At 35.9% G+C, this 27486-nt stretch overlaps 1 protein-coding gene across 1 annotated transcript in view; it reads left to right on the top strand.

Moving 5' to 3' along the window:
- UGGT2 (UDP-glucose glycoprotein glucosyltransferase 2) overlaps nt 1-27486 on the top strand; it is a gene marked incomplete at its 5' end in the record, with an annotated part of 93482 nt that overhangs the window by 53942 nt on the left and 12054 nt on the right. The window contains 9 exons of the mRNA XM_082332838.1: nt 1774-1901; nt 3496-3591; nt 5402-5504; nt 12510-12589; nt 14329-14518; nt 15464-15622; nt 16915-17000; nt 21787-21871; nt 23606-23691. Coding sequence (XP_082188964.1) covers nt 1774-1901; nt 3496-3591; nt 5402-5504; nt 12510-12589; nt 14329-14518; nt 15464-15622; nt 16915-17000; nt 21787-21871; nt 23606-23691 — 1013 coding nt within the window. The remainder of the gene's footprint in view (nt 1-1773; nt 1902-3495; nt 3592-5401; nt 5505-12509; nt 12590-14328; nt 14519-15463; nt 15623-16914; nt 17001-21786; nt 21872-23605; nt 23692-27486) is intronic.

Here is a 27486-nt window from a genome sequence, read left to right as displayed (position 1 = left end):
ATCATTCCCACAGCTATTTAAGAGATAATCTGATTAAATGATAGACAGAATTATCTAAATAGGTTTATATTTGCTGTATTATTAATGATATTTAAGAACAAATTCTAATCTTGAAGTTACCTATATTTTACACATTTGGTATAGGATGAACTACTGCATATATAATAAAAAATAAGTTACATTGAATAGGGTAGTATTTCAAGATCTTTGGTTTTAGGAAAAAACCCAAATTGTTCGTAAATATTAAATCGTTCTATAGTCTCAACTCTTAATATTCAAATAAAAGTATAGTAGTTTCGCTGTTTCAATTTCTTGTATGTATATTCTGAAACCAATAGCCTTTATTACAGCGTGGCTATAGATGAACTATGGTTAAGAAATACAGAGTTGAGTTCAGTATTTAGTATTTGTTAATGACAGTCAATACCTTACATTACAAATACAATTTATACAAACTACCCTTTGAGTTAAGTCTTTTTTATTTATTTCTCCACCATTAGAAAGAAAGAGATACTATGTTGGCATCTAATTACTGGAAACTCTCTTTAAATTGTGTTCTTAGTTACTCTTGTGCATCCTAAATGGCTTCTCAGACATAACTGAAATATCACTAACAAACCCACAGAAAGCATTTTTGTTGATGAAGCACAAAAGAATTGTCTTGGCTTTTTTTGTGTTAACAAAAAAACCCATAACTAAATATGCAATTTAATTTTTATAAATGGTTATTACTATTTTCCATGCCTAAAAAAGCTAAAATAATGTCATATATTAAGTTTTGAGGAAATACTTTTCTTATAAATGCTTGGATGATTTTTATAATACTCATCTATCTGAAAGTGTGCTTTCACTTTAAGAGATGACTTAAACCATGGGATGTCCATCATTTCTATCCTTGCTATTTGAGCAATGAAGTGTTGTTTTTATGAGCAAATAATTTTTTTTCCTAGTTATGACTTCTACTGCTATTTCATAGTCACACTATAGTTTTCTCTATCTCATGCATCATTAGTACTAATAAATTCAAAAGTGGAATTTAGTTAGATGACGTCTCATTTCTAGGAAGCAATTGAATTTCAAGAGAGTGGCATTCAGCACCAAACTTACATCATGACATTCTACATCCTGGGAGCCCTGTAGGCTCTTGAAGTTGACTTGGGTCAGTTTAGCCTGGTAGACTGAGTAGGAAATCCAAACAACATCCTCAACGCTATTTTCTGGGACTTCAAGGCACCTTCTTTTCCTTCAGACACCCAAAAAAAAAGTAGTAGTTCTGTTTCTTGTCTCTGGATATCCTGCATTTCTTATCCTTTGCTCTTGTCTTCCTTTCTATTGATTCTGCTTCATCTGAGAAGCCTTGAGAAGTTAAGATTGCATTCACAGAATTAAACAACTAAAGACTGTGGTAGGCAGATAGTAATTTGAATTTCAGATTAAAATAATGTACCTAACAGAGTTTTTTCTTAAACTTAAAAATAATAAATCTAAATAGTGTACTCCTTTACATAGGTATGTATAATGAAAAATATCATGGATATTGCCATTGCAACTTTTCTTTGTGACTGGTAGTTAACTTTAATTACATAACTGTAAAAACCTAATCCTGTATAGTTACTATACAGTGTAGTACTACGTAGCTAATAATATTGATATATAGGGCTGGGGGTTGCATACTGAATATTGTGCATTCATTTAAAATATTAGTATATTTTTGCTTACAGAAGAAACATTATTGGGACATTCTATGCTTAGTAACATTTTTTTCTGTCTAAGGTACTGGGTCCTTTAGATGAAAATGAATTCTATGCAGAAGACTTCAATTTGTTGGAAAAAATAACATACAGTACCTCAGCGGAGAAAATTAAAGCTATCGTCGAAGAGATGGGAAACAGTAGTAAAAGGTAAAATTGTTTTGTGTTCTGAGGCTTCATGATATACTGCCTTGTTTATTGCCTGTGACTAATAATCCTTTTGCATGGGAAACATGAACAAAAGTTCAAATATGTAGTCGTAGTACTCTTCATGTTACATACTTATATATATACACTCCACGTGCACTTAGTCAAAGTGTTCGTTGTTTGCGTGCTAACAGTTGCTATCCTCTTACTTAGCATTTGACTACAGGTTTAACTGTCCCGCATTTCCTTTTTAGCATTTCCCTGACAGACTTAGTATACTTACCTACTCAAACACTTGCACTATTTTCTAGAAGAAACAGCACATCTGCTAAATTTTTTATCAGCTTTATGCGTGGCCACTTTTGGTATGCAACATAGTTTTCCACTACATATATAAACTATATATGTTTTCAACTGTATGTGTCATTTACCCTGCTGCTGACAGCCTCTTTGGTACCTCGTTGCTACAGCACAGAGCAGAAAAAAGGCACCCTGTGTTATTCAAGAGACATGCACCCTTTTATCATTGGTCATATGTGTGATGAGGCTAAGGCATAAGAGATCACTGCTTATCCAAAGAATCATATCCTTTCCAACTTGCCTCATAACATGTGTGCAGCTCTGCTAAATCACTCCAAATACTTTATCTACTCTCATGGTACTTAGAACCAAGAGTCGAGTACAGCTAACTAAACATTTTCTGCTATCTTTTGTTTACTTAAGAGTAATTATAAAGAGTAATAATAAGCTTGATAAAATCCAGTGCATCTTAAAACCACAGTAATATCTGAGTATTGATATTTGAAGTAAGAAAGTGCATTGTTTTCGGGAATCGTTAGAAAAGGAGCCTGTAGAGGTATGAACAGATGTGGTGCTCAGACACCCTGCTAGACAACATTCACATATCTGTTAAATGAAGAAGCGTAAAGATGAGTTCTAGCCAGCTTTTAATCTAAGGATCCAGTTTGTGTATGAAGAAGAGAGCACGATTATATTATTTTTACAATATCTATTGACTTTCTGTGTCCAAGTATCATTTCTTTTTTCTGGAAGGACTGGTGCAACTGAGGGAATAACTACCAGAAAAACAGAATCAAGAAGAGGCAGAACTACCAAGGAGATACATAGTGAGAGGCAAAACATATTTAATCAAATATCTAAGGAATTTCTAGTAAGAAACACACAAAAATTAAAATATGTGGCCAAGTAAACTTGAAACTTTGTTCATTTATGTCTGTTCCTAGGTGTTGTCAGAGAGGAAAAGAATTACAAAAAAAAAAAAAAAAACAATAAAGAGCTATAAATATCAGCAGCTTGTACCATCCAAACTGTGAGGCTGAATGGTAATTCTGCTAATTCTGCATTGCTTAAAATTATGAAGTGTACAGTTCACAAGCTCTAAGGCAGTAGGAGTTCTTGGACGTTGTCATGCTAAATGTTTTACTCAAAGCTACAAATCTTGAGGTGATAATCTTTTTAAAGAGTTCAGGATGTGGACTTTAAAATACTCCTTATGTAGACAGACATACATTAAAATGTGAACGTTTTACTCCTTTTTCTAATGAAAAACAAATTGTATGTGCCTCATTTAATACAGTGGCAGTGACTTGATTATGAAAATAGATGCCCTACTGTCATCTTTGCCTAAAACAGAGATGCGACAAGATGCTGAATTACTCAAAGAACAGCACAGGTAAGTTCTGTCTGCCATGATAATGCACTTACAGTACTTTCATATTAAAATTAGAATGTACTGATTACTACATAAGGTCTTTGAAAACTTGAGTACGCATTCCAGTTTTAAAAGAAGTTGATTGTATGGTTTTATGAACAACCTGTTCATCTGCCCTAGTGTAATGCATCTTTACCTCTCTGTTAAAAAAATAATTAGTAATACCTAATGATTTTCCAGCCTTATCCTTTACTGAAAAAAGAGTGATTACAATTGGTGTGAATAGAAGTGGTGACCTGGAGTTAGATAACTTGGAGTCCATACATTTACTAAAATGTTAGAAGTAATTTCACAGGTTAGTTAAAAGAAGCCCCCAGTAATTATTAATGTGGAAAACTACCACAGCTTTTTCTGTTTGTGGATCCTGAGTACTATTGTCAAGGCTAATATACATATGTTTATATTGTATAACTGTTTGTGGCTTAGCAATCGCAGTCGAGACCATAGCTCCTGTGCTCAGCTTGACCCTAAAATACAATTAGATTACATTCAAATGCAAGCTGATGGGGCTCCTTGGCACTTAATTCCTTAAGAAAAACTGAGCAGACTGTGTTCAGTTAAAACAGATTTACACTTGGCAAGCTTATATTAGTGTCATTAGTGTATTTATTTGTATGCTGGCTCCTGTGTTTCTGATCCTAGATTTAGAAAGTGAATATGCCACAAGTGTTGTCTCTTGTTGTCATTGTTAATGAATGAGACTTAAAATACCAAGATGTGCATCTGTGAATCCTGTCTTCTTTGTAATGGGATACTAACGGTAGCTGGTTTTAATTTAAGCTTAGCTGGAGCAAACTTTCTGGAGCAAAGACAGGTACATTTTTTAAAAGGACATATGACAGCACAAGAACCATGATAAAAATATTTTTTTTTAATGCTGTTTTCAAATCCTTACTTGTTTTTATTGGTAAAGCTGCTCTAGTGTGCTGTGCTGATGTGCTGGCCCTGTCTAATAATTGTTGAAAAGACAAGAAGTGAAATCAGTAGCCTGTTTTAAGTGGCTAACACCTTTTCCAAAGTTATACTAATAACAGGGAGTACTATACTACTACCATATTGGAGGGAGTTTGACTCACTATCGGTACTCACATTTCTATGTACATTTTTTGTAAAAAACAAATTCAGATAGTCCATTTTGTGTATTTACAGCACATGTTTGTTTTTTTGTTTTGTGTTGGTTTTGTTTTGTTTATTTGTTTGGGTTTTTTAAGTTTTAAGGTTTACTAACATTTCCTTCCTGTAGATCCAGAGCACTTGAACTAGGGTCTCCTTGACTTAGTCTAATCAAATTTATCAAGCTAAATTATTTTCTGGAATACATAAAGCTAATCTATCCTATCAAGTTTCACACTTCTCAGTTTCCATTTTTCCCACTGTTATTTTAAAATTGTGTTAGCGCCGGCACTTGTCAAATCTGATGATTCTAGATATTGGCAGAGGAAACTGTAGACTAGTGACAAAAAGGCCATTTTAAAAATTATGCGGTGTATTTTCCTTTTATTTTATTGATTTTTGTAATGGGACATGTATTTAATCAATAACTAGTATGGAACTATGTAGATTAATGCTAAATTTTAATTGTTGTTCGTGTTTAGCTTTTCTAGTGGTATCACAGGGAACAATAACAATTACTGCCTGAAATGAGGGAAATATCTTCACAAGCAGTAAAGTCTACAGTGGCTCTGATATTACAAATTCATGCCTAAAAATGTTTATTTCCTCAAATTCAGTTTAGAGTTTTCATGTCACTTATTTATTAATTTTTTAACAGTGTAGTAAAAGTTGATCCCCAACAGAATGAACCATTCTATGATGTTATTGCTATTGTGGATCCATTGACAAGAGAAGCACAGAAGATGGCTCATTTATTGATTGTAAGATGGTGGTAATTTCTTTTAATTTGCATATTTGTAGTTTAATTTTTACTAAACTTTTTATTTCCATGTACAGTGTAGTAAAGGGGTAAAAAAAATTTAGATTTTTTTTTAAATATATATTTGGTTATTTCAATTCATATTAAAAAGTTGGGGATGATCTAATTCATCACTGTAAGTACCTTATTTACAATTAAAATTCAGATGCCCTGTGAACCATTCCTCTTAAAAGTGTGTCCATAAATGCTCTTTATAGTCACTATGAGGAAAGGAGGTGATTGTCTGCGTAATATAGAGGGAAAGGATCTCCCATCTCAGAATCTGAAGAGGCATATGCTTCTTTCCATTAAACCAAATCACCTTAGTTTTCCAAGGTACCTAAATGAGGTGGTCTAAATCTGACCTGTAATATGATCGTAAGAAGATTGGACTATAAACCTTTCAGTTCTTGGAAAGGTATTTCTCAGTTGATTAATGCTACCAAGTATATCTAGAAGTCTTCTGTTGTGTGTAGTTATTGATCATCTAAAGAGAGACTGTCCTGAAAACATAGCTCCTAAAATGATTTTGTTTTTTCACTAACTGCAGAATATCACTCTACCTCAGGTTCCTTTATAGTTTCCCATTAAAATGTAAATTTTGTCTTCTCTTTATGGTCTGTTACAATTCTGAAGCCCATAACTTGATTTTTGCTGCATCCTGGTTTATCTTTTTCTCTGCAGTAATTATGAAAGTTTCATAAATTTTTACATTGCTTTTCCTCCGTCCCCATTTTCATACCTTTATGCCTTTTGTATTAAATGTTGAAGCATCCACTCACTCTTCATACGTAATAGTGAAGCCAAGTAAAATATTTTAAAATTTCATGAAAATTCTGTTATTTCAAGATTCTGAAGTACTAGCTTTTCTGTAGAACCAGATCTTTCATTTCACCATTCTCAGTTAAAATGAAAGCTTGATATTACCAAATGAAAATATTTTCATTTTGGAATTGACTGGAAACTTTCTCCATTCAGCCAGAAGTTCATGTTATGGTAAGTTGTGTGAAGGACCTTGTAGCTCAGATCAGAAGCCTCTGTTCTTCCTAGAGCAACAGGCTCCCTCATGAGCAGTATCTTCCCTAATGCATGCCTAGGCAAATGACTGCCATGGTGTTCCAAGCTGTTCAGCCATCGCAGATGAATGAAAAATAAAATAATCTGAAAATTAAAAAAAAAAAAAACCCAAAACTATCTAATTATCTGGAAAGCCACCTCCTCCTGGTGTAGAGACAAAACGTGCATACGTATACAGCAAGCCCCAAACTCAAAGTTCCTAAATGGATACCTTACTGATTATCTTGCTATGTATAGGTGACTCAAATACTGTAAACTTTAAGCACTGGGATATATTTGTATTTAAAGGGTCTTTTTTTGAATAACATAACTGGATTAGTGCCCGGTATATTGGGATGGTAGCTATTCATGGTGAAAAATTTGTGTAGTAATTACAACAGCAAAGCATATGATTCTTGCCCCAGTCCCTGTTGAATGTGTCCACATTATGATTTTTTTGTTTTGTTTTGTTTTGTTTTTTACGCTGGTGAAAGCATGCTATTATATTACTTTGTGTCACTTAATAGTCACTTCAAAGAAATATTTTGGTAATTTTTTTAAATATAAACAAAAAGTTACTCATATTAAATGGAATTGAAGGTGTGAACAGCTGTAAGTAAACTGTAATCTAACTTTACCGCTTAATCTCAGAAAGTGGCAATTTAAGGCCAGGGGCAAGGTATGAGTCAGAGCATGAATGAGAGCAGAGTCAAGGCTGTCACGTCCCACCTGGGGAGGAGGGGGGAGGAGTGACAAAGATTCGCAAATCCTCTCGGTGTGGATTAAGGTGGGCCAACACTCAAGGTCCGTACACAAACACCAGCTTTAATAGAAAGCTTCTATAGAGACAAATATTGAGTACAAATATTCGATACCCACCAACCCTCACAGTTATATTCACCCCAGCTATGCGGTTTTACAGAAAATCAAGGTAGGCTATGCAGTACTTGACTTCAATTTAACAACTTTAACAACTTAATCGCCTTAGGAAAAGTGAAAAAGAGAGGGAGAGAGAGAGAGAGAGAGAGAAAGAGAATCACCAGTCCTGGATCCAGCGTTGGTCCTGCCAACAAGGGTATTCGGTGAGGGAAGGAAAAGAGTGAGGAGAAGTGAAGGTTCTTATAGAGATGTTGATTCTGCGCAGGATGCTCGGTGATAATAATTCCACAAATCGCGCACGCACGAGCATGAGCACGAACGTAAACACGAGTACCGGTACACACACGAGCACACACACACACACACACAAACTGTAGCACATTTATCGGGCTACGTTATTAGTATAAACCCGCCTAAATTTACACTTATTGGTTAGTGATTAACATTCCGTATACTATTGGTTTACTGTATTTAAATTAGCCTCGCTTGCTATGTAAATTAGCACGCATGCTCCTTTCAGGTGTGGGGGGGCAAGTCTTTTCGGTCCTGAATTGAGTCGGTGGTCGTGATCTCCCCTCGCCACATTTACCTTTCACCTACTTTCTGCAGTTTTATCTTCTTTGGCCACTGTCCAGTCTTTGGTGCCAAGATGCTCACTTTTGTCGGCTTGTTAGCTCTTCTTCAAGGTTAGAGCTGTTAGTTTTCCACAGTTTGTTATCTTTTAGCTCCCTCCCAAATTCCTTTCCCAAGGCACAAGTGGTTAGTAGTTTTGCTAATTGGAAGATTACATCAGCGACCAGTCAAACCAAGAGGAGCGATACCAGGGCTGTCCCCCAGGCAGTAGGTGGGGGGTGGGGGGGATAAGACGCTTCACAGTGGGGAATGGGGCCGAGGCAAGGCTGCCCTGTCTCCACAGGACTCCCTCCTTCACCCTCACGCCAGGGTACTGTCCGGTCCTGGGTCCTAGCGACCGTCGCTCTGCAGTGTGGTTTTAGCACCAGGCTGTTTGAGACATCTTGTTCTTTTACATTAGCAGTTCTCCACAAAGGCTTTTATCTGTTTTTAAAAAATATACTGGATTGTATCTTAAGAACTGCTCTATATGCTCTCCAGAGAGAGGCAGGCAGAACTTTCCATATAACGTGTGTTTTGCCTTCTTCAAAAAGTTTTGTCATAGACTTTAGCATCCAATATTTCCAGACAAGGCAACAGTCACTGTCTACAGTAGATTTTTAAATGCTAGCCCTGGCTTGACAAGGGTTGGACCATATCAGTTCTCAGCAGAATACATGGAACAGCTAGCTTGTCCTAAAGTTATGAAGGTGGTCCTTAACGTGATGTGAAAAAAGTAGGAATTCCTCCTTCTAAAAATGAGGACAAAACAGAAGTGTGGGGTTTTTGGTTTGTTTTTTTTTTTTTTCCCCTCACGGTTCACCAAAACCAGCTGAAAAAATATTACACATGGTGCCACTGAACATACTGTGTGTCCCGTAGCCTAACTGCTTTGCTCCAGCAGTATCTAACTCTTAGGATCATCTACTTTTTTTTTTTTTTTCTTGTTCCAGTAACTGCAAAGAACTTAAAAATGTGGAGAGAAAAATCAAACCTTTTCTTTTTTTCCTGTCAATTATCTTTTGCCTTTTTTCTTTGTTCATTCTGTCTTCAGGGAGAAACTCTTATTCCATCCCTAAAGTGAGGAGAAATCTCTGCAGGAGCCCCTTCCGATAATCTAGTCTGATTTCCTATATAACACAGGTCATAGGACTTCTTTTTATCAATTAGCATTTGAAGTAGAAATCATTCTTTTTAATCTAATCCTAATTTCAATATTATCAAGCAGTTGAGTAAGATCACAGCTCCTAGCGAGCTTTTCCAGTGGCTAATTAACCTGACTGTTAAACTCAGATTTGGAATTGCAGAATTGTATTTAGCTCCATGCTGTAAGCATTCATCTTCTTATCATTTTGCCAGTTCTATTGAGGATTCTATTATAAGAGTTTGTTTTCAGTGTAGATGCTTCATATTATGGTGATGTTCACTCACAATTCCAAGTGATTGGTTGAATATTCATGGTTTAGTGAGATAATGCTTTTCAGATGAGTTGTGGGTAACTTACAGTAAGCATTTTGCAAAGTGACTGCACATGTAAAATAAAACTTGGGCTTACATAATTTTCAAGCCATGTAAACTGAAGTAATTCAGCCCTTTGTTACAGTTTTAAATACTCCCTGAACAAAATTTCCATGCTCTTCTTTGCATTTTCTTAATTAAAGTAAACAGACTGAACTCTTGAAATATCCTGCTAGAAAAAAGGCTTTCCAATCTTGAACCATTTTCATGTGTTGACTTGAATGCCCTGGCTTTTGGTGTCCTTGTAATAACATTTAATATTAATATTTAATACTATATTAAATTTCATGGTCAGCTGATGAATTGGGATACCTCAGGCTTGTTCAAGATCATTTCATCCTGCATACAACAACCTATCAATGCAGAGTGCTGAAGTATTGTTCTTACTAATGGGATGAGGTTTTTATCTTGTTTGAAGATAAAAGTCCAATACAGGTTTACATAGTTTTGGATGCAACATCTTTATTTGAGAAATTGTTTTCTTTAATGTTGAAAATTATGGATATGTTTTAGTAGATGAGACCAGCTAGCACTGGTTACAAATGCTTTTTATTCTGAATAATGGATAGATACTTGCATCACTCTGACCTCTATTTTGATTTTGGTGGTCTTTAACCCATGTCATGTAATACTTTCCCTCATTATGCTTTCAGTGCTGTTGAGGTTCTCATTTCCTGCTGCTTCTCTTGTTCTCACCCTTAGGCCATTCCCTAGTCGTTATTTTTTGCTCAGTAGTTTTTCAGTGATGGTATTCAGGTGACACGAAGGATAAGAATGAGAAACTAGGAGCAGAACAGGTCCCTAGGACTATGTAAAGTTGTAGCACTAGAGTAAAGAGTATGTGTAGACATGGGTTGAAGTGAGGAAAGAAAAAATGATTATAATAAGAGAGATTTAATGATGACAATTGTCTTGCTTTGTTCCCAATTTACTTGCCATTATAGTAATTTTAGGTTTTAGCCTTAGTGGTATCAGTATTTTAACTTAGCTTTAATATCTTATTTTCTTTTCTAATAATATCCATAAAGGTAGACACAGCTGCTTTATGCTTTCAAATAAGCACTTTGGATCAGAAACCACAGAAATTAAGATAACTTGGTAAAGGTTTTTAAGAGTGCTTTAAAGAAATTAATAACTTCATTAACTTTAAACAAAATAGGTTGCTCAAAAAAATAAGAAAAAAAAATAGTCCTAGTATTATGGTTCCTATATAACAGCATCCAGAAAATTAGTATTTTAGAAATGAGCAGATAAAGAAACTGAGGAAGAAGTAGAAATATTTTAACTTACTGGAATGTTTTGAAGTTGATTGAACAGTTTAACACAGCATTAATCTATTGCTGACATTTAAAATTATTAAATCATAGAATCATAGAATGGTTTGGGTTGGAAGGGACCTTTAAAGGTCATCTAGTTCAACACCCCCCCCCAATGAGCAGGGACATCTTCAACTACATCAGGCTGCTCAGAGCCCTGTCCAACCTGACCTTGAACGTTTCCGGGGATGGGGCATCTACCACCTCTCAGGGCAACTTGTTCCAGTGTTTCACCACCCTCATTGTAAAATATTCTTCCTTATATCTAGGCTGAATCTACCCCCTTTTAGTTTAAAACTATTACCCCTTGTCCTATCACAACAGGCCCTGATAAAAAGTCTGTCCCCATCTTTCTTATAAAGCCCCCTTTGAGTATTGAAAGGCCACAATCGGGTCTCCCCAGAGCCTTCTCTTCTTCAGGCTGAACAACCCCAACTCTCTTAGCCTGTCCTTGTAGAAGTGTTCCATCTCTCTGATCATGTTTGTGGCCTCCTCTGGACCCACTCCAACAGGTCCATGTCTTTCCTGTGCTGAGGACCCCAGAGCTGGACGCAGAACTCCAGGCGGGGTCTCACCAGAGCTTAGTAGAGGGGCAGAATCACCTCCCTCGACCTGCTGGCCACGCTGCTTTTGATGCAGCCCAGGATAGGGTTTGCCTTCTGGGCTGTGAGCACATGTTGTCGGCTCATGTCCAGTTTTTCATCCACCAGTACCCCCAAGTCCTTCTCCTCAGGGCTGCTCTCAATCCCTTCATCCCCCAGCCTGTGTGGATACCAGGGGTTGCCCTGACCCAGGTGCAGGACCTGCACTTGGCCTTGTTGAACCTCATGAGGTTCACATGGGCCCACTTCTCGAGCTTGTCCAGGTCCCTCCGGATGGCATCCTGTCCCTCGGGCATGTCGACTGCACCACTCAGCTTGGTGTATGTCACTGATGAAGATATTAAACAGTACTGGTCCCAGTATAGACCCCTGAGGGAGACCACTTGTCACCAATCTCCATCTGGATATTGAACCATTGACCACTACCACTAATTAATACTTAATTAAGTATTAAAATAACATTCTGAGCTTTACCATATTCAACAATTTACTGTATACAACAGTTTTAATAAGAGTGAAAATCATTGTTTTAAGATCAGTTATTGAATAAAAGGCAGGTGTTGTACTTGCAAACTTTCAAGTGCTTTAATATATCTTCTAGAAAACACAGTGTAATAATATATAATATATATTAATAATATAGTTTCTATAAATAATATATATATAATAATAATAATATTTACTCAAGCATTGGAAAATGGGGATAGCTGCTCTTTAAAAAACTGCATCACTAGGGGAAAACATTAACATTTTGACTATCAAGAATATCGTGTGCTAAATCATGCAGTTTTAGAAAAGGTCAAATCTTTATTTGGAATATCTGACAACATCCCTTAATATTCAGATATATTTAGAACTTTAAAATGTTTGAGATTTCTGCTGAAGCTTGAGAAATGACAGGATGTCGCAAGGATAACTTTGGCTTATTTTCAAAGTTTGATGATTACCAAGAACCATTTTTTACAGAGAATTTTTCTTCTGTAGGTACTCAAAGACATTATCAATGTGAAACTCAGGTTGTTTTTGAACTGCAGATCTAAGCTGTCAGAAGTACCACTGAAGAGGTAAGTAGTTTATAGCTTTTTCCTACAAGTATATGATCTTGCTCGGTTTGGAAAACCGCCTTAACAATGTATATTCCCTTAAAAAATGAATCAGTGGTTTGTTTCTGAATTCTTTTATTGCATTAGTTATTTTCTTCAAATGTTAGTTGAATGTTACTTAAGCAGTTCGCAGTTGTCTATAGAACAACTCTAATTCTAAGGTGTCAAGCATGGGATCACAGGGAAGTGATCCAGTCCATCAAATGCACTTGTCACAAACAATCCTTGGAGAAATCAGTGAAGAGTCTTTCATGCCTGTGAAAACTTGCAGAGGGAAATTGTCTGCCCAACTTGGTCACTTCTTACAGTCTGCTTACTGTGTGATGAATTTTACAGATTAAGTACACTTAACTTAAAGATGAAATTCATCTGAGTAAATGTACTGTCTGCATTTGAGATCTCGTTATAATTCGTTAAGAATATTATACCCTGAAAGTACTTGCCTTAAATTGAAGTTTCTTTTAACTGTCTGTAAAGACCAGGGTTCACCAATTCAGTTATAGATGTTTATGCTGAAGTGAATTCCCCAGAGAGGATTACTTTCCCTCTAAGAAAAAGGCTTAAGCACTGCCATCCCTTTGGCAGATATTTTACCTATAATCTTAGTATGAGAGGGCGCTGATGGTACTGCCTTCCCTTTAGCCAGCAGATTAGAGAATTAACCACTTGCTCACAAAACAGAAGCCCTTAGTTTCTATTTGGTTTAAGAGGAATTGAACTCACATTTCTTATACCACAAAAGAATGTCTTAATCATCAGTCTTCTAAGTATCTTGTGTGAACATTGTCATGGTCACTTCTAAAGCTAGCCACTTTGTACGTGTTAGTGCCTGGTTCTTTCCTTGTTCTTGGGAGAGGTGAGAGGAAGAAGTGTTCTGGCATCCACTCTGTGGACAGGTTGTATTTTTCTGGCAGCAATGGTTTGATATGAAATGCATCCATATACTAGCCCGTATACTTTGTGGGAAAATTGCATTCCTCCTGATGGGTACAGACTTCCTTACCTTTTTACTTTTCACAGTAAATAAATCTCCTTTTTTTTTTTTTTTTTTTTTTTTTCCTCCATGTGAAGCATTCATTGTTTGCTGCTTTCACTGTCCATCTTCAGTGCTCTTTTTTCTCTGTTCTGATTCTCCTCATTTTGTTGAATATCAGTAGAGGGAGGAAGAAAATGATCATTATTTTGTTGTTGCAAGGATCTTTTTACCTGTGGAATAAATGGAGGAAGCATTGAAGGGGAATAGCCACACCTCTCCTTTCCTGTGCTCTGTCTTTGCTGCTGCCAGTGTCAGGAACTATTCCCAAAGGCTCTGTTCCTCCAGCAGACAGGTCCTTCTGCTTGGTTTAGTGATACAGATTCTGAGAACCCAAGGCAGTTCACAGTCAAGATGTTTAGATGCACCTCTTGGGTATTTACCTTCCCAGCCTTTTAGAATGTTAATGGAAGCAATGCACTTTCCCAGCAAAAATTTATGAAAAGCGAATAGTTCCATGCTCATCTACCAGCCCATATGAGATGCTGTAGCTATTGTCTGACAGTACTCCAAAAGGACAGGGAGCTACCATGCCTCCAAACATCATTAATTTGGTAAACATTCACTATATTTTAAAGTATTTTAGAAGAACTTCATGTTCGGAACTTTATGCTTCAGTAAGTGTTTTTTGTTTTGTTTTGTTTTTTGAACACTTCTTTTTCAACAGCTTCTATCGTTTTGTTCTGGAACCAGAATTAACTTATGGGATCAACAAGCACCTTCCTTCTGAACCTATGGCAAAATTCCTAGAATTGCCAGAATCACTCCTTTTGACTCTAAACATGATCACTCCTGAAAGCTGGTTGGTTGAAGCAGTAAACAGTTCCTGTGATCTCGATAACATTCATTTACAGGATGTAAGTAATAGTTTGTAAACATTATAGTACTTGTGTTGGGCCTTCTACCTCAAGAGGGAAGTAGAAATCTTGTGGGATTTTTGTCTCTTGTTTTCCAGAAATGCTTTCTGTGGAATTAATTATTTGGTCAGTATTTTACCATTTTTATTTGCATCATCTTTTTTTCACATTCTCTCTTACTTTAAAAAAAAAAAAAAAAAAAAAAAAAAACCACACAAAACAAAAAAAAACCACACAAAACAAAAAACAACAAAAAAAACCACAAAAACAAGTCTTAAAAAAAAGCAGTGAAACAGAAAAAAAATCAGACTGCAAAATACAAGTAAAAGCAATTTATCTGCTGTGTTGAGCTTCATAATGTTTATGGAAATATTTTTTTTTTAAGATAAAAATAAAGCAATTAAGGGATTCTATGTGCTAGCTTTCTATTTCTCTTTTGTAAATATTTTTGGTAATAATAGGTTTAACCTAGGTAAATCTTCAAATAAACCTGAATATATTGCTGTTTATTAATATAGATTAAAATATATTTGACCCTTTTTTAGTTCACAATTTTCTAAATCATATTTTTATTCCCTCAGCTCCAAAATCAATAGATTTGTTTCAGTCACTAAACCTGTGCAAAATATTGAGGGTGTTTGATCCACCAAAGCTATGTATTTGGAGGGTGTATTTTGAAAATAAAGGTTGGGATTTACCTTACCGCAGTTGAGATGTCTCATCTTCCTCAACAGTCAATGGAGAGAAGGTCCCTCCAGACAGTCAGTCATTCTCTTTGCTTTGGATACCTATTTTAAAATGGAGTGAACTTCCTTCTGGAAGGGCCTCTCTCTCTCTGACAGTTGAATTTAGGTGAGGTAAATCCCACACATTTGTCATTGTAATATGTTGTTTTTCCCACATAGTTAAATGACATTGTGTATTTATGAAATGTTCCTTCCACAGATAAAAGGGACAGTTATAGCAGAATATGAGCTAGAATATATATTGCTTGAAGGACATTGCTTTGATGTGACAACTGGACAACCTCCTCGAGGGTTACAGTTCACTCTGGGCACAAAGACTAATCCTGTCATGGTTGATACTATTGTGATGGCCAACCTGGTAAGTATTAAGTACAGAAACAGTCATTACAACTGCACACTCTTCTTTCTTCATAATATATAAAATATATAAATATATATATAATATATAAAATATATAAATATTTTTATAATATTTATAATTCTTTAAGTTTCTTGTTCTTTGAATCCACTTCTCTGTGTTGCAAGCTTAGTAACGCTAAAAGGAACAGGAGTATCCTGGAGTTGAGACCATCTACAAAGGAAGATGTGCACCTCTGATGTGCTGAACTTTCCCGCCCTCCTCTTCTGATCCAGAGTAGTTTTGGATATAGCCTGGTTTTAGATCTGTATCTGAAGTGCCTAAACTGGGAGTCTAATTGCCTTAAGGAGATGGTAGGAGGTATATATATTCAGATGGAGATTCCACCAACAAATGTAAGGTGTGAATCACATTCTGATTAAAATAACCATTTTTGTTACACAGTGATCCAGGCAAAAGAAGGTTCCTAGTTTAGATGTTTCATTTAAGTGCTTAAAGCCTCTGTAGGACAAATCCACACCTGAGAATTCCTCTGGTCATCCGAAGTAATTATTTTTGGTTTTAGCAGGCTGTAGAGAAGATTTTGTGGTTTCTGAAGCAAAAGATTTATTTTCTATTGGCTAAGGTAATTTGATAAGGAAGGATTAATTTTGATGAATAAGATCTGTTACCTATCTCCCATTCTCTGTTATCTGTAAATATTGTATCTCAAGGAATAAAATGCTTAATTAACTGTGAATCTTTGATTTTTGATTTTTTTTTTTTTTTTTTTTTTTTTTTACAAGTACTGAATACAGTCTCAATTAGTAGAGGATGTTCAACATGATGAAACTTCGAATGTTTCTTCACATTCCAAAGCTTGCTTCGTCGGGCTTTCACATAGTGCTAGCTATATACAGTGTTCCTAAATCGGGAAGGAGCTGTGTTGACTTGGAAAGTTGTTCCAGACAAAAATTTTAAGTTCCAAAGAAACTTTTCAGTTTAGGATCAGTTTAGTAATTTCTTTCTTTATTGCTCACTTACTTACTTACTGTTCTAGGTGGAGATTTTGTATGGAACTCAAATGCAGCTAGAAACAAATGGAGCACTGAAAGGCAATAATATGGACATGCAACCAAGTATCACCTTTCCTGTATCACTGCCATATTACTTTCAGGGCTAGTATGGCAGTAGGACTTGGTCACTAACCTTGGCTGCAGTATCAAATGCTGGATAATTGATGTTCGTATGTGTACATGGTCGATTCTGAAATGCTGACAGAACCAGTGACTGTCTGTCCCTTTTTTTCATAGGGGTATTTTCAGCTGAAAGCAAATCCAGGTGCTTGGACATTGCGATTGCGTAAAGGAAGATCCGAAGAGATTTATCGGGTTTTTTCGTAAGTATTAATTTATCTTTTGGAAACATACTTATAAATGAATCTGAAACTGCAACATATTTTGAAAAGATCTGACAATGCTGAAGGAAAATGGGCAAAAATAACGTAAGAAAAATAGAACAAGAATCAAATGATGATTTGAAGTTTATAAGAGATACCTTATTTGCTGATAGTGTAAGTTGTTCTTTGATTGCTCCATGTGTCCTTGAAAGCATTTGGATATGTTAATGCATAATAAGCCTAAGCTGCTCAGCTAGACTTGATGCTAGCAAAGTCTCTTACTATACAGCTACACAGCTACCAGACACTTGTCCTGTCAGTTCCAAGCATGGTTAGCATTACCATGCAACTGCCTGCACCAAATTCTGTAGAAATACCACTCATGGTTTTGTTGATTAATATTTTGGTATTCCCAACATACTTAATATGTAATTCCACGAATATGTCTGCTGGAGCATTGCTAGCTCTCCAGCAGCATCTTGATCAGCTGGAGTAAGTGCAATCAATTTCCCTCTCATAATTTTTTTTTTTTTTTTTTTTAAGTCCTGAGGGTGCCTCTGAATGCAGTGTTATTGATGGGTGGCATCTTTTTTTAACAGGAGCATTATATTCATTTCTGCTCTAGACTTTTTTCTTAAATTAGTTTTGAGTGTTTCTTCATCATCTAAGTCATCTAAGAATCACTGTGATTATGCCTTCACCTTAGGATTTAGAAGCATCCTTCAGTTCTGTACCCTGGCTGCATGTTGACTGCACCACACTTCCCTCTCTGGGAAGAAACTCCTGTACATGGAAAGAAGTCACGTTGTACTCCAGTAACTGGCATTTAGTCGCCACCTGTATGGCTTATAGATCTGTAATTTCCATGGTCAATTTTCATATGAGGAACATGCACTAGCCATCATTCCAAGTATTCCTTAGATGTATCATCTTTTTCTCAAGTTTTATGTGACAGCATAGATCTGTAGCATATGAGGGCTTCCTCTTGAAGCTTTGGATCCGGTCCCTTCTACAGGAACAGCATTGTTTTATTTTATTTCAGCTTCAGTTCTTAACTCCCCCCCCCCCCCCCCCCCCATAATTCTGTGGGCTGAAACAGGTCTATTTTCTTATAAAATATTTATTATTACTTGGAGTTCAGCAACACATAGTTCCATGTGATGTTTAGTCATCAGCTACTATTAAAAAATGAAAAAATTGATGAACGTGTTTGCTGTTCTGAATATTTAGTTAATGCATCAATTTCAGCGTTACAGGAAGAAATGTTAACAGGGTATTAGGTTCATTCTATTAGTTTGCAATTTTCATTTTTTTTTTTTCTAGAAACCACTCACAATCTGTTGAAAAAGCAGAAAAACATAGTCTTTACCCTAAGAAGTTCACTTAATCTCCACCAACTGTAGCTGTATCATTTGTCTAATTTCACAATGCATTCCTAAGATATATAAAGTGATTTATGAAAGACATCAGTGTAAAAAATAAAAACGTAGCGAGCTATAGTTGAATTAAAAAATGAAACAAAACGAAACAAAACCACTCAACTTTCTAGGTTGGATCAAAGGAAACTGAAAACATCTGCATTTTTTAAGATTGCTGATTTTCCCTAAGAAGTAATACAAATGAGCTTAATTGAGCTCAGCTAAGTTATTTAAAATTAATACTTGATGAGGAATTGAAACAATAACATCTATTTCATTTAATTATTACAAGCCATAGGCTTAGAGTACAACAGCTAAAGTATGTTTGGGAGGCTGTACCAGGGTCTTTGCTATTACTTTTAATGATATCAGTATTAATTGTATTAAATTGCTATCAGAACGCGAGCAACTATTTGACAGGATGGAATTTTGCCAAGAGGCATTGCAGGATATTCTTCATCCTTGTATAGTAGTCATATCCTCTCCTGTTGAACTGTGAGACGACCTGTTTTCTTTGAGGCACAGGCCTGTATGTTATAATAGGAGTTTTAGGAGAAATATAGGAATTTGAAGTTACAGCATGTTTTATACCTCAATGCTTATTTGCTTCTCTCATAGTAGCATCTAATACACATGCAAGTAATTTATTTTTATTCTATGTAAATACACAGCTTTTGAAATAAGCGGCTTTTTTTTATTTCCCCCCAAACACTGCTTCTAACAAGGATCATTATTTTGAAGCAGTCACACTTGTACATCAATTTGTTATTAATAAGTTACTATGAATATTAGGAAGATGAAAATTGGTATACTCAGCAACAGTCTGGGCACTGCTTGTTATTGGAGCTTTGATTTTGTGATGTCAGTAGGAAAACAGGTAGGTATTGCAAGATAGGACTTAGCAGAAAATAATAGTTTATATATGAATATATATATATATGCTCCTGCTGAATTTTTAATTTTTAAAATGGGAGGTAGATACAATTTATTATATTTTGATGGTATGCAGACTGCTTAACTGAAAGTTGTATCTTCTATAATTTGGGCAAAGAGGGTTTTTTTTTTGTTTCCTTTGAGATTTTAAAAGGTCTCCATTTGTTGAACTTGAATGGTTTTTTTCCATCCAGATGGACAATTATAAATTGTATTTCTATTAAAAGTATGTAGGAGTTTTGAAGCATTTTAAAGCTGGGACCTAAATAGTTTCCTGGACACGTTTAGTTTTATACAACAATTATATAACAATAAAGTGGCTATTGTTAAATATTTAATAGTGCTGTCAGTATGCAAGACATTTTGCTTGGATTTAAAAAGCAAATTGTGCCTACTTTCAGTGAGTTTACAAGCTAAGTTACACTAACAGTGTTCAGTACCTTTTGGACAAAACACAAAATCCTCACTGGATTTGTTAAGGCAGTTTATAAATCATGATCCCAGTTCTTCCAGACCCCAGGTCACATTCAAAAACTTATTCACATGATTGCTCATTTGAAATGTGCATCTATTACATGAATAAAATTACAACATGCTGAATATCATATGGATAGAGACAGAGAAAGGAGGAGAGGTCCTGTATAAGATTCGGCACACTGATTTAAAATTAGAGGGCGGTATGATGGACTCGGTTTTCTTTCAGAGAGATACCTACCTAAAAACAAGTGAATATCCTCGTCTGTAAGTAGCCATGGAGCAAATAGTTGGGTGGCTAGGAATCGAAATGAAGAAAGGTACTTGGTCAGGAAAAGATGTTACCACAGTGTAATAGTAGGAGGTATACAAAGATGTGAATGGAGAAACAGATAGATTGGATCTTGAGACCAACATTAAGTGTCCAAAGTAACTAATGGTAACTATCACTGTTTTCAGTACATTATTCGTACTGGGACAGAAATTCAGCACACTGCGTGCTGTGCAGAGTAAAACAATTGGCACTTGGTAAAGATGGAGCCACAGTGAGGGATCCACGGAAGAGATTTAGGGAGACAAACCGATGTTATTAAATTTACAGCCAAACCAAACACTTTGAGAATATTGTAAAGACTTTGGAAAATCATCTTCATCAGCAGAGCTGCAGAGCTAGCTACAGAATTCATAACACAGAGATTTTGATGTAACTGAGTGAATAATAATAGAAAAAATTTTGGTTGTGTAAAAACTGAGGGCAAAAATGGGAACACTTCGCCAGCTGCTGCCATTTCTGCCATGAACAGTTTGTGTTTAGCTCTAGTTTTACTATTTTAGAGCTTTTTAATGACATGCTTTATTTAAAATGGAGATCTGTTCCCTTTTATTTTGAATACTGTTCATCCCTGTGATAAAAAGACCGTTCTTGGCTGAGTGTTCATAAATGCGATATTTTAAAAGTGAAAATGAAACTAAATCAGAGGGTAGAAAAGTTGAGATAATCCTGAACATGGTTTTGTGCCAGAATTAGCCATCTCTATGAAACTTAGTAATCACAGGCACATTTTACAGAAATATATTAAATAGAAAATTCAGTTAAATATATAAAATCTTGTCACTTTTAGATAAGTAATATGAAACAGATTGAAATGAGGTTTTAATATTTCTATTTTCTAGGAAAAAAAAAAAATCAAGCCTAAGGGATAGCAGATTACTTTCTTAAACCAATTTTTTGTATGTGTAGCCTTAGCAAGAGGAAACCACATAACGCTGTTAAAAGACAGAAAGGATTGAAGGAAAAATATATGGGCTATTGAGGTATAAAAGCTATACAATTTGAGAATTATGTTATTACATTGTATCACAGAGTGATAGCAACATTTTTCATACTTGTTACTCAGTGGACTGCAGTACAGTTTTGAGGTGCCTGAATGGCTTTAAACTGATGTTCAGTAGGGCAAATGTTCACATGGTGCCTTGCACAGCCATGTCTTGCAAGGTACAGTTAACCAAAGCCACTCTTTACTCTCTCAGCACTGTGATGAAGCTTTCCCTAGAGCTTTTAAAGCAGATTTATTTTAGAAGTACATTTAATGCCGTCACACAGCAATTTCTAAGATGTTTTCCATATTTGAAAAATAAAATGTAGCTTAATATTTGAATGTAGTGTATACCTGTATAATATATAATAATGTATTCAGCTCTAGGTTGCTGTATTTCTTCATTGGTTGATAAAATTTCCTGTGAAAATCTAAATTAAAAAGTGAGGGCTATCACTGTGGACAATGTCTAGTGATGAATGAAACTCAGAAAGTTTCTGAAGTTAAGATATAAATAGGTGCAAGTGAAGAAATCTTGTTTCTATAAATATCAGCAATCCTAAACCTTATACTCTAATTAAACACAAGTAATAATGCATGTTTTAATGAGCCTCTACATTTGCATGGGTTTTTTTCTCCTCACAGCCATGAAGGAACAGATTCTGTAGCTGACCTGACAGATGTTATCGTGGTATTAAACAACTTCAGAAGCAAAATTATCAAAGTCCAAGTATGTAAAGAGATACCTTTTTTTGTCTGCAGTATTTCCTTATATGAAATATGATTCATGCTTACGTGTCTTAGGCTATATTTAATTGGAAGATGTGTACTGAAATATATAATTTAGATTCTGTATAATTAAATAGAGAAGGGTGCGCAAATTAATGTAGTTAATTTGATCCAATCAGGTTATACTAATTGCATGGGAGATTGTTAAATAGCTGTTAAAATAATACATCCGTGTGTGTAACATTGATATAGGATTTATCTCATCTACCTTAAGGTGTCTAAGAGTGTAGTCTAGGTGCCTTAAACTCCCTCTCTGCTTAGTAGAATGACAAAGACAGTCCAAAGGACTGCTCGTCCCAGCTCGCATATGTATTTAAACCAAGGGGATGACCACCTCTTGAGACATACAGTTCTCTCCTGTGACTGGGGAGGGATTTTACATGAAGTCTGGATACCAGAGTGGAAGTTAAAATTAGGTATGTTGAATTCTACCCTAAGCTTAAGCTACCAAATTTGTGTAAATGAAATTATGTTGGTTTCATTCTTAAAGATGTATCAAAAAGAGATAATGAAACATGAGTTATGTTAAGGAGAAAGAACCTCATAGTATTATATGTTTTCCACTATTTTGTAAATAACATTTTGTATAGGTGTACTTGGTATATTGTATCCTAATTTTAGCCATTGAGAAGGAGAGAGAACAATGTAAACATAAGTACAAAAGGAATTTTTAAAACCACATGTATGAGTCTCTTCCCCAGTCCTGTAACTGAAAATTTCCAGAACGTGGAGAAAACGCATAGCTCTCTGGAGCATGATGAGCCTGCCTTTAAACCACAGAGAAGGGGTAAAAGGGTGCCATTTGAGTCAAAATAGGAAAATTATTCTATGTGAAAGATGGTGTGTATTAAGCTTATAACTAGAATATGTAAGCTCTGTCATTCGGTTGAACTGCTAAATCACTTCAGCAATACCTAGGATGTGGTTTCAGAAGCATTAGCTAAAAAGACACATGATGTAGTGTGAACAGAAAACTGTAAGCATTAGCTTGACAGTATAAACATGACGTTAATATGGTTAGAATTGAATATGTTCAAACATTTAGTGTTTTAGAAGCTATTTGGGTTTCAAAAGCCATTAAGTTTCTTTTAATCAAGGAAATTAAGGTCAGCAAACAAAATTAATTTGGAGCCTTTATTAAGCATCTGGGTAAGACAGCAGAAATTGCTTAAGCTGGATGGGAGAGCTTATGTTTCAGCGACAGATTTGTTGCTTTCTCCTTGTGAAGGGCTTATGAGAAGCACAGTTTCCTTTCAGGTAAGTTCCAGGTGTCGTGCGACTCCCTGCTAGCTGCCTTCTGCCAGCTAATGGCTGGACCACAAACTCGTGAGGGAAGAAAATGAGTTATGATTTCCTACACTTTTAGTTACTCTTTGCATAAAGAAGTACAGAGGGCTTGAACATGCTGTTTGATTTATTAATCACCATTTAATTTTTCATAATTGATTACTTTTCTTCTTACTACAGTAAGTTCTGTACATAGTTTAAAAGTATGAAATGACATTTTTACTGTTCAGTTTTAATGCAGTTCAGTAGGTATTTTACTGAAATAGAAATTGGTAAGATGGTCCAGCTCTAGCCAGTAAGTACACGATAGTTAGATATTGCAATTGAAGTAGTAATTATTATCAACTAACTTCCCAAGTTACAAAAACACATTTATTTTAATGACTAGGTACAGAAAAAGCCTGATAAAATGAATGAAGATCTCCTTGCTGATGGAACAACAGGAAAAAAAGGAAATCGGAAATCAGTTACAAGGTAATGCATAATTTGCTTATACTTTAACTGTGCCAGGACATGTTTATTATTACTCATAGCGTAAGTGTTTCTTAGTTAGAGATACAGTGTTTCTTAAATAGAGATACAAATATGTAAAAAGGCTTCCCAAGGGATTTATAATATAAATAAAAACAGGGGAAAGACAAGCTCTAACGTCTTGTACATCTCATTTATTTATTTCCTTTTTTAATCCCTCCTTTGCATTTCTAGTTCCTGTTCATTTTCTCCATTGGCATTATTTTTATTTTGTTGTGGCAGGGAATCAATCTTAATGTGAAAATCCCAGCAAGTAATGTGGTACTCAGATGTATCAATCTGAACATTAAAAAGCAGGCTATGATGCTGCTTGTCTGCTGCTAGATGTAATTTATGAAAGCTCAAGAAGTGTTTTTGTATTTGTCAATAAAATGCCTTTTACTTTAAAGTTTACTTTCTAAAGTTCTAGAAAGAATTATAATAAATGTCTCTAGCCCCAAATGTAAAGCTTATAGCATTCTAGTATTTCTAATTTGCCGTATACCATTGTAAAACTTTGTTTTCAGTTGCTCATAATTATGTTGTCTGTGGATGGTGTGTGGTTCAGGTTGATTTTTTTTTTTTTTTTTATTTGAATTTAGTTTTTATAAGATACAAGTTCCTGTGAAATACCTATATCATTTTGGAGAATGAGATAAGGGCAAAAAAAGATGTTTCATCTTTGCTTAGAAAAATAATTTTAGTTTTTTTTATTTTTAACAGACTAGTATATCTGTGCTGTGGTTAAGAACATGGGGTGTTGTATCATTTTCCAAGACATGTTAATTGTCCTTTCGAGAGCATTTCAGTCAGATGACCTTTGACCAATGTATTTTAGAAGCAGTGGCCTGGATGCTCCCTGGGCATTCTTTCCTTGTAAGACTTCAGAGACCTTTTTCACAAGAAACATCTCAAAAAGATAATGTTCTCAAGCATGAAAATTGGGGTGCTGTCAAAAGTACTTACTGAATTCCCAATGATTTGATGAATTATTTGTTCTCAATATTTATTAATATCAAAGAAGAATGAGCTTGGGTCTTTAATCTGGAATGCTGGCAACACAATAAATTCATCCACCCTTTCAAGGTGATGATAATTCCTCTTCTGGATCTTCAAGGCTGTTGCGGGGCGGGGGGGGATGACTTAATTTGCAATACATTGTTTCCCTACTGGACTCCATCCACTTTGTAGGAAACACTCATGTTTGCTCTCAGAAAGTCTGATTTCCAGCAAAGGTGGTTTCTGCAGTATGCTACCAAGTGCTAAGCTCTCATGGCTGTGTAATTGCAAAGGCAAAGAACTGAAGGTAATTTAGGGTTAATGACTTGACTGTGTAAACAACTTAATCCAAGTAATCATAGATCTCTTTGCCCTGAAAGAAAAAAGAAATTGCAGTAGCTTTGTCCGTAAGTAAATTTAAACATTCAAGAATTACTATCAAGGTAAAGTCTGATTCCTCCATTGCTCAGGAGAACATCTTTGCACTGTAATTCAGCTAGTAAGATAGGGCTAATGTCAGTATGAGGGATTTAAGGAGAATGGCTTTTTCATCACTATTTTCTCCATACCCTAAAGACTTTCTGGTCCCAAACGACTGCTGCGAGACTCAAAAAAGGTTTTCCTCCATTTTCAGTAGCCTTGGCAATGGTTGTCAGTCACAAAGACTCTTAAAGAAGATAAAGAAAAGGCATAGCAGTTCTACTTTATCTAGTAAACAGTGGACCCCAATTAATCCTCAGCACACATGTGTCTTGGTAGATCCAGGACTGGTGTCTGTTTCAGCCTTATCATCTCTCCTGGCAAGGCTTCTTGTATCTTAAGTACCTAGACATTTTATTGAGTTTCTGTTGCTGATTTTATGTTTATCACCATTTATCCACAGATGATAAATGATATTGTTACAATATTGACTAGGTTCAGAAAGCCTTCCAGACTACTATGTTACAACTCTGAAAAATTTCTTCCTGAAGCTACAGGTCAGGGAAGTGGACCCACACTTCTGCACAAAGGTGGCCTCTTTTGCAGAATGACGTTAGCTGAAGGAATTTTTCATTGTCTTCAAGCTTCCCACTTCTAATTGGCTGCATGAAAGGATGTATGCGCAGTGGTCAAAATCTGAGATCCCTCTAGGAAGGTTACAAGGCCAGAGATCTTATGATCTTCTGGGTGTAGTCTTTTTTTCACAGTGGGTTGGTTCACCAGCGTGCATCAGGTACAGAGCTTGGCTGGGCTGTTGAAGCCTCTCACCCAATAAAGTTTATTATTTGCTCTTCCCGTTGATTCAAGGTTGTGGCTCAGGGGCATGATTTGAGGCCTGCCACTTGTCTGTCAGCTTCTTCCTTTCTAGGAACTTGTCAAATAACCTTCCTCTTTGATATCCCAGAATGAAAAGTATATCCTGCCAGCACACTGTTCATTACAGGAATCCTTGTGTTTTCTGACACAGGACACGTGTGCATACCACATCACCCATAACAGAACTGGCCTTTGCCAACTGACTGCTTTTCCCCTGTGGCCTTACAGGTTAACCCAGCCATCTTCACAGCAGTTTGTTCCATTCAGAAGATCTCTGCCTTCTGTAAAGCTTTGCATAATCAATATTTTCACATTCCTTGCATCAAAACCTGATTTTCTTTTTCATATCTGTCTGTGCAGTCACACGTGGTGATGGTTACATTATAAAGAGCTTGACATTCTTTCAATCCTGCTATCACTAAGTATAAGAAATGGGACAGAAAGTCAGAAAGACAGAAGACAGTCTGCTTGGGACTGAGCTGCAGTCTATTTAGCCTGTGAGAACTCAGTGCTAGTTGGGGGGTTGTCTTCTTCAGAGATGTCACACCATGCAGTCAGTGCCACTCCAGTGATGTCCCTTTCTTTTGCATTTGCTGTAGTTCTGATCTGGTAGGACTATGCTATCTCCTCGTACCATGGCTGAGTGAAAAGAACATGGGTTTCTCAAAAGATTATTCACACCACTTAAACACACTGCAGCCTTCTGAGATTTCAGCTTTGTGTTAGTGGAGTGGTGTGAATTCTTTCAAATATGTTGGAGATATGAGACTTGTCTCATTTGTTCTTAAAGATTATGAGGGATACTTATTTTTATGCTTTTTTAAAGTATACTATTGAAAGGGATCTAACTAGAAGAAAAGTCGATAGGAGTGACTCATACAATCTAAGTGTGTGAAGAGTGACTCACCTCAAAAAAAAAAAAAAACTATTGAGGTGACTCTCCAACAATATCAAGCCTTACTGTAATGAATTTGGTTAAGGCAGCCTTTGCAGTTCTGAGATCCATGAAGCAGTCCTCTGAGGGAGACTGCAGCCACCATCCCCTAGCTGTTTGCGCTGGAAGGCATACATGATTAAAAAAACCAATGCTGGTAGACTTTGGTATTCAAAGCAAGCAAAGAATGCTGTGCAGCAGAAACAGAAAACCTCTGGACAATGTACCTCAAAGATCTAGGGTAGCTTATAGGGAGAGTAACTGGATGAATTTAAGGAAGAATTCAGTAAGTATTATGAAAAACACTCAGGAAATCCCAGCACCACAGACCACTGAATGTTATGAGAGTATTCTGCAAAAGGCTGCTACTCCTCGGCCTTGTCATTTGCTGTTGGTAAGCTACTGGGCTAATTATGTCGTTTGGCCTGGTGTGGCCATCTTTATATTATGTTCAGTCTGTATTTTAGAGTATACATTCAGCTCCTGTGGGGCTATGCAGACACCCCTCACCTCAAGAATATGCATTGGTT

This window comes from Platalea leucorodia, assembly GCF_965183815.1.
Source record: "Platalea leucorodia genome assembly, chromosome: 2".
In the NCBI taxonomy this organism is placed as follows: Eukaryota; Metazoa; Chordata; class Aves; order Pelecaniformes; family Threskiornithidae; genus Platalea; species Platalea leucorodia.
The sequence above is the reverse complement of the archived record's forward strand: the minus strand, read 5'-3'. Positions and strand labels throughout refer to the sequence as shown.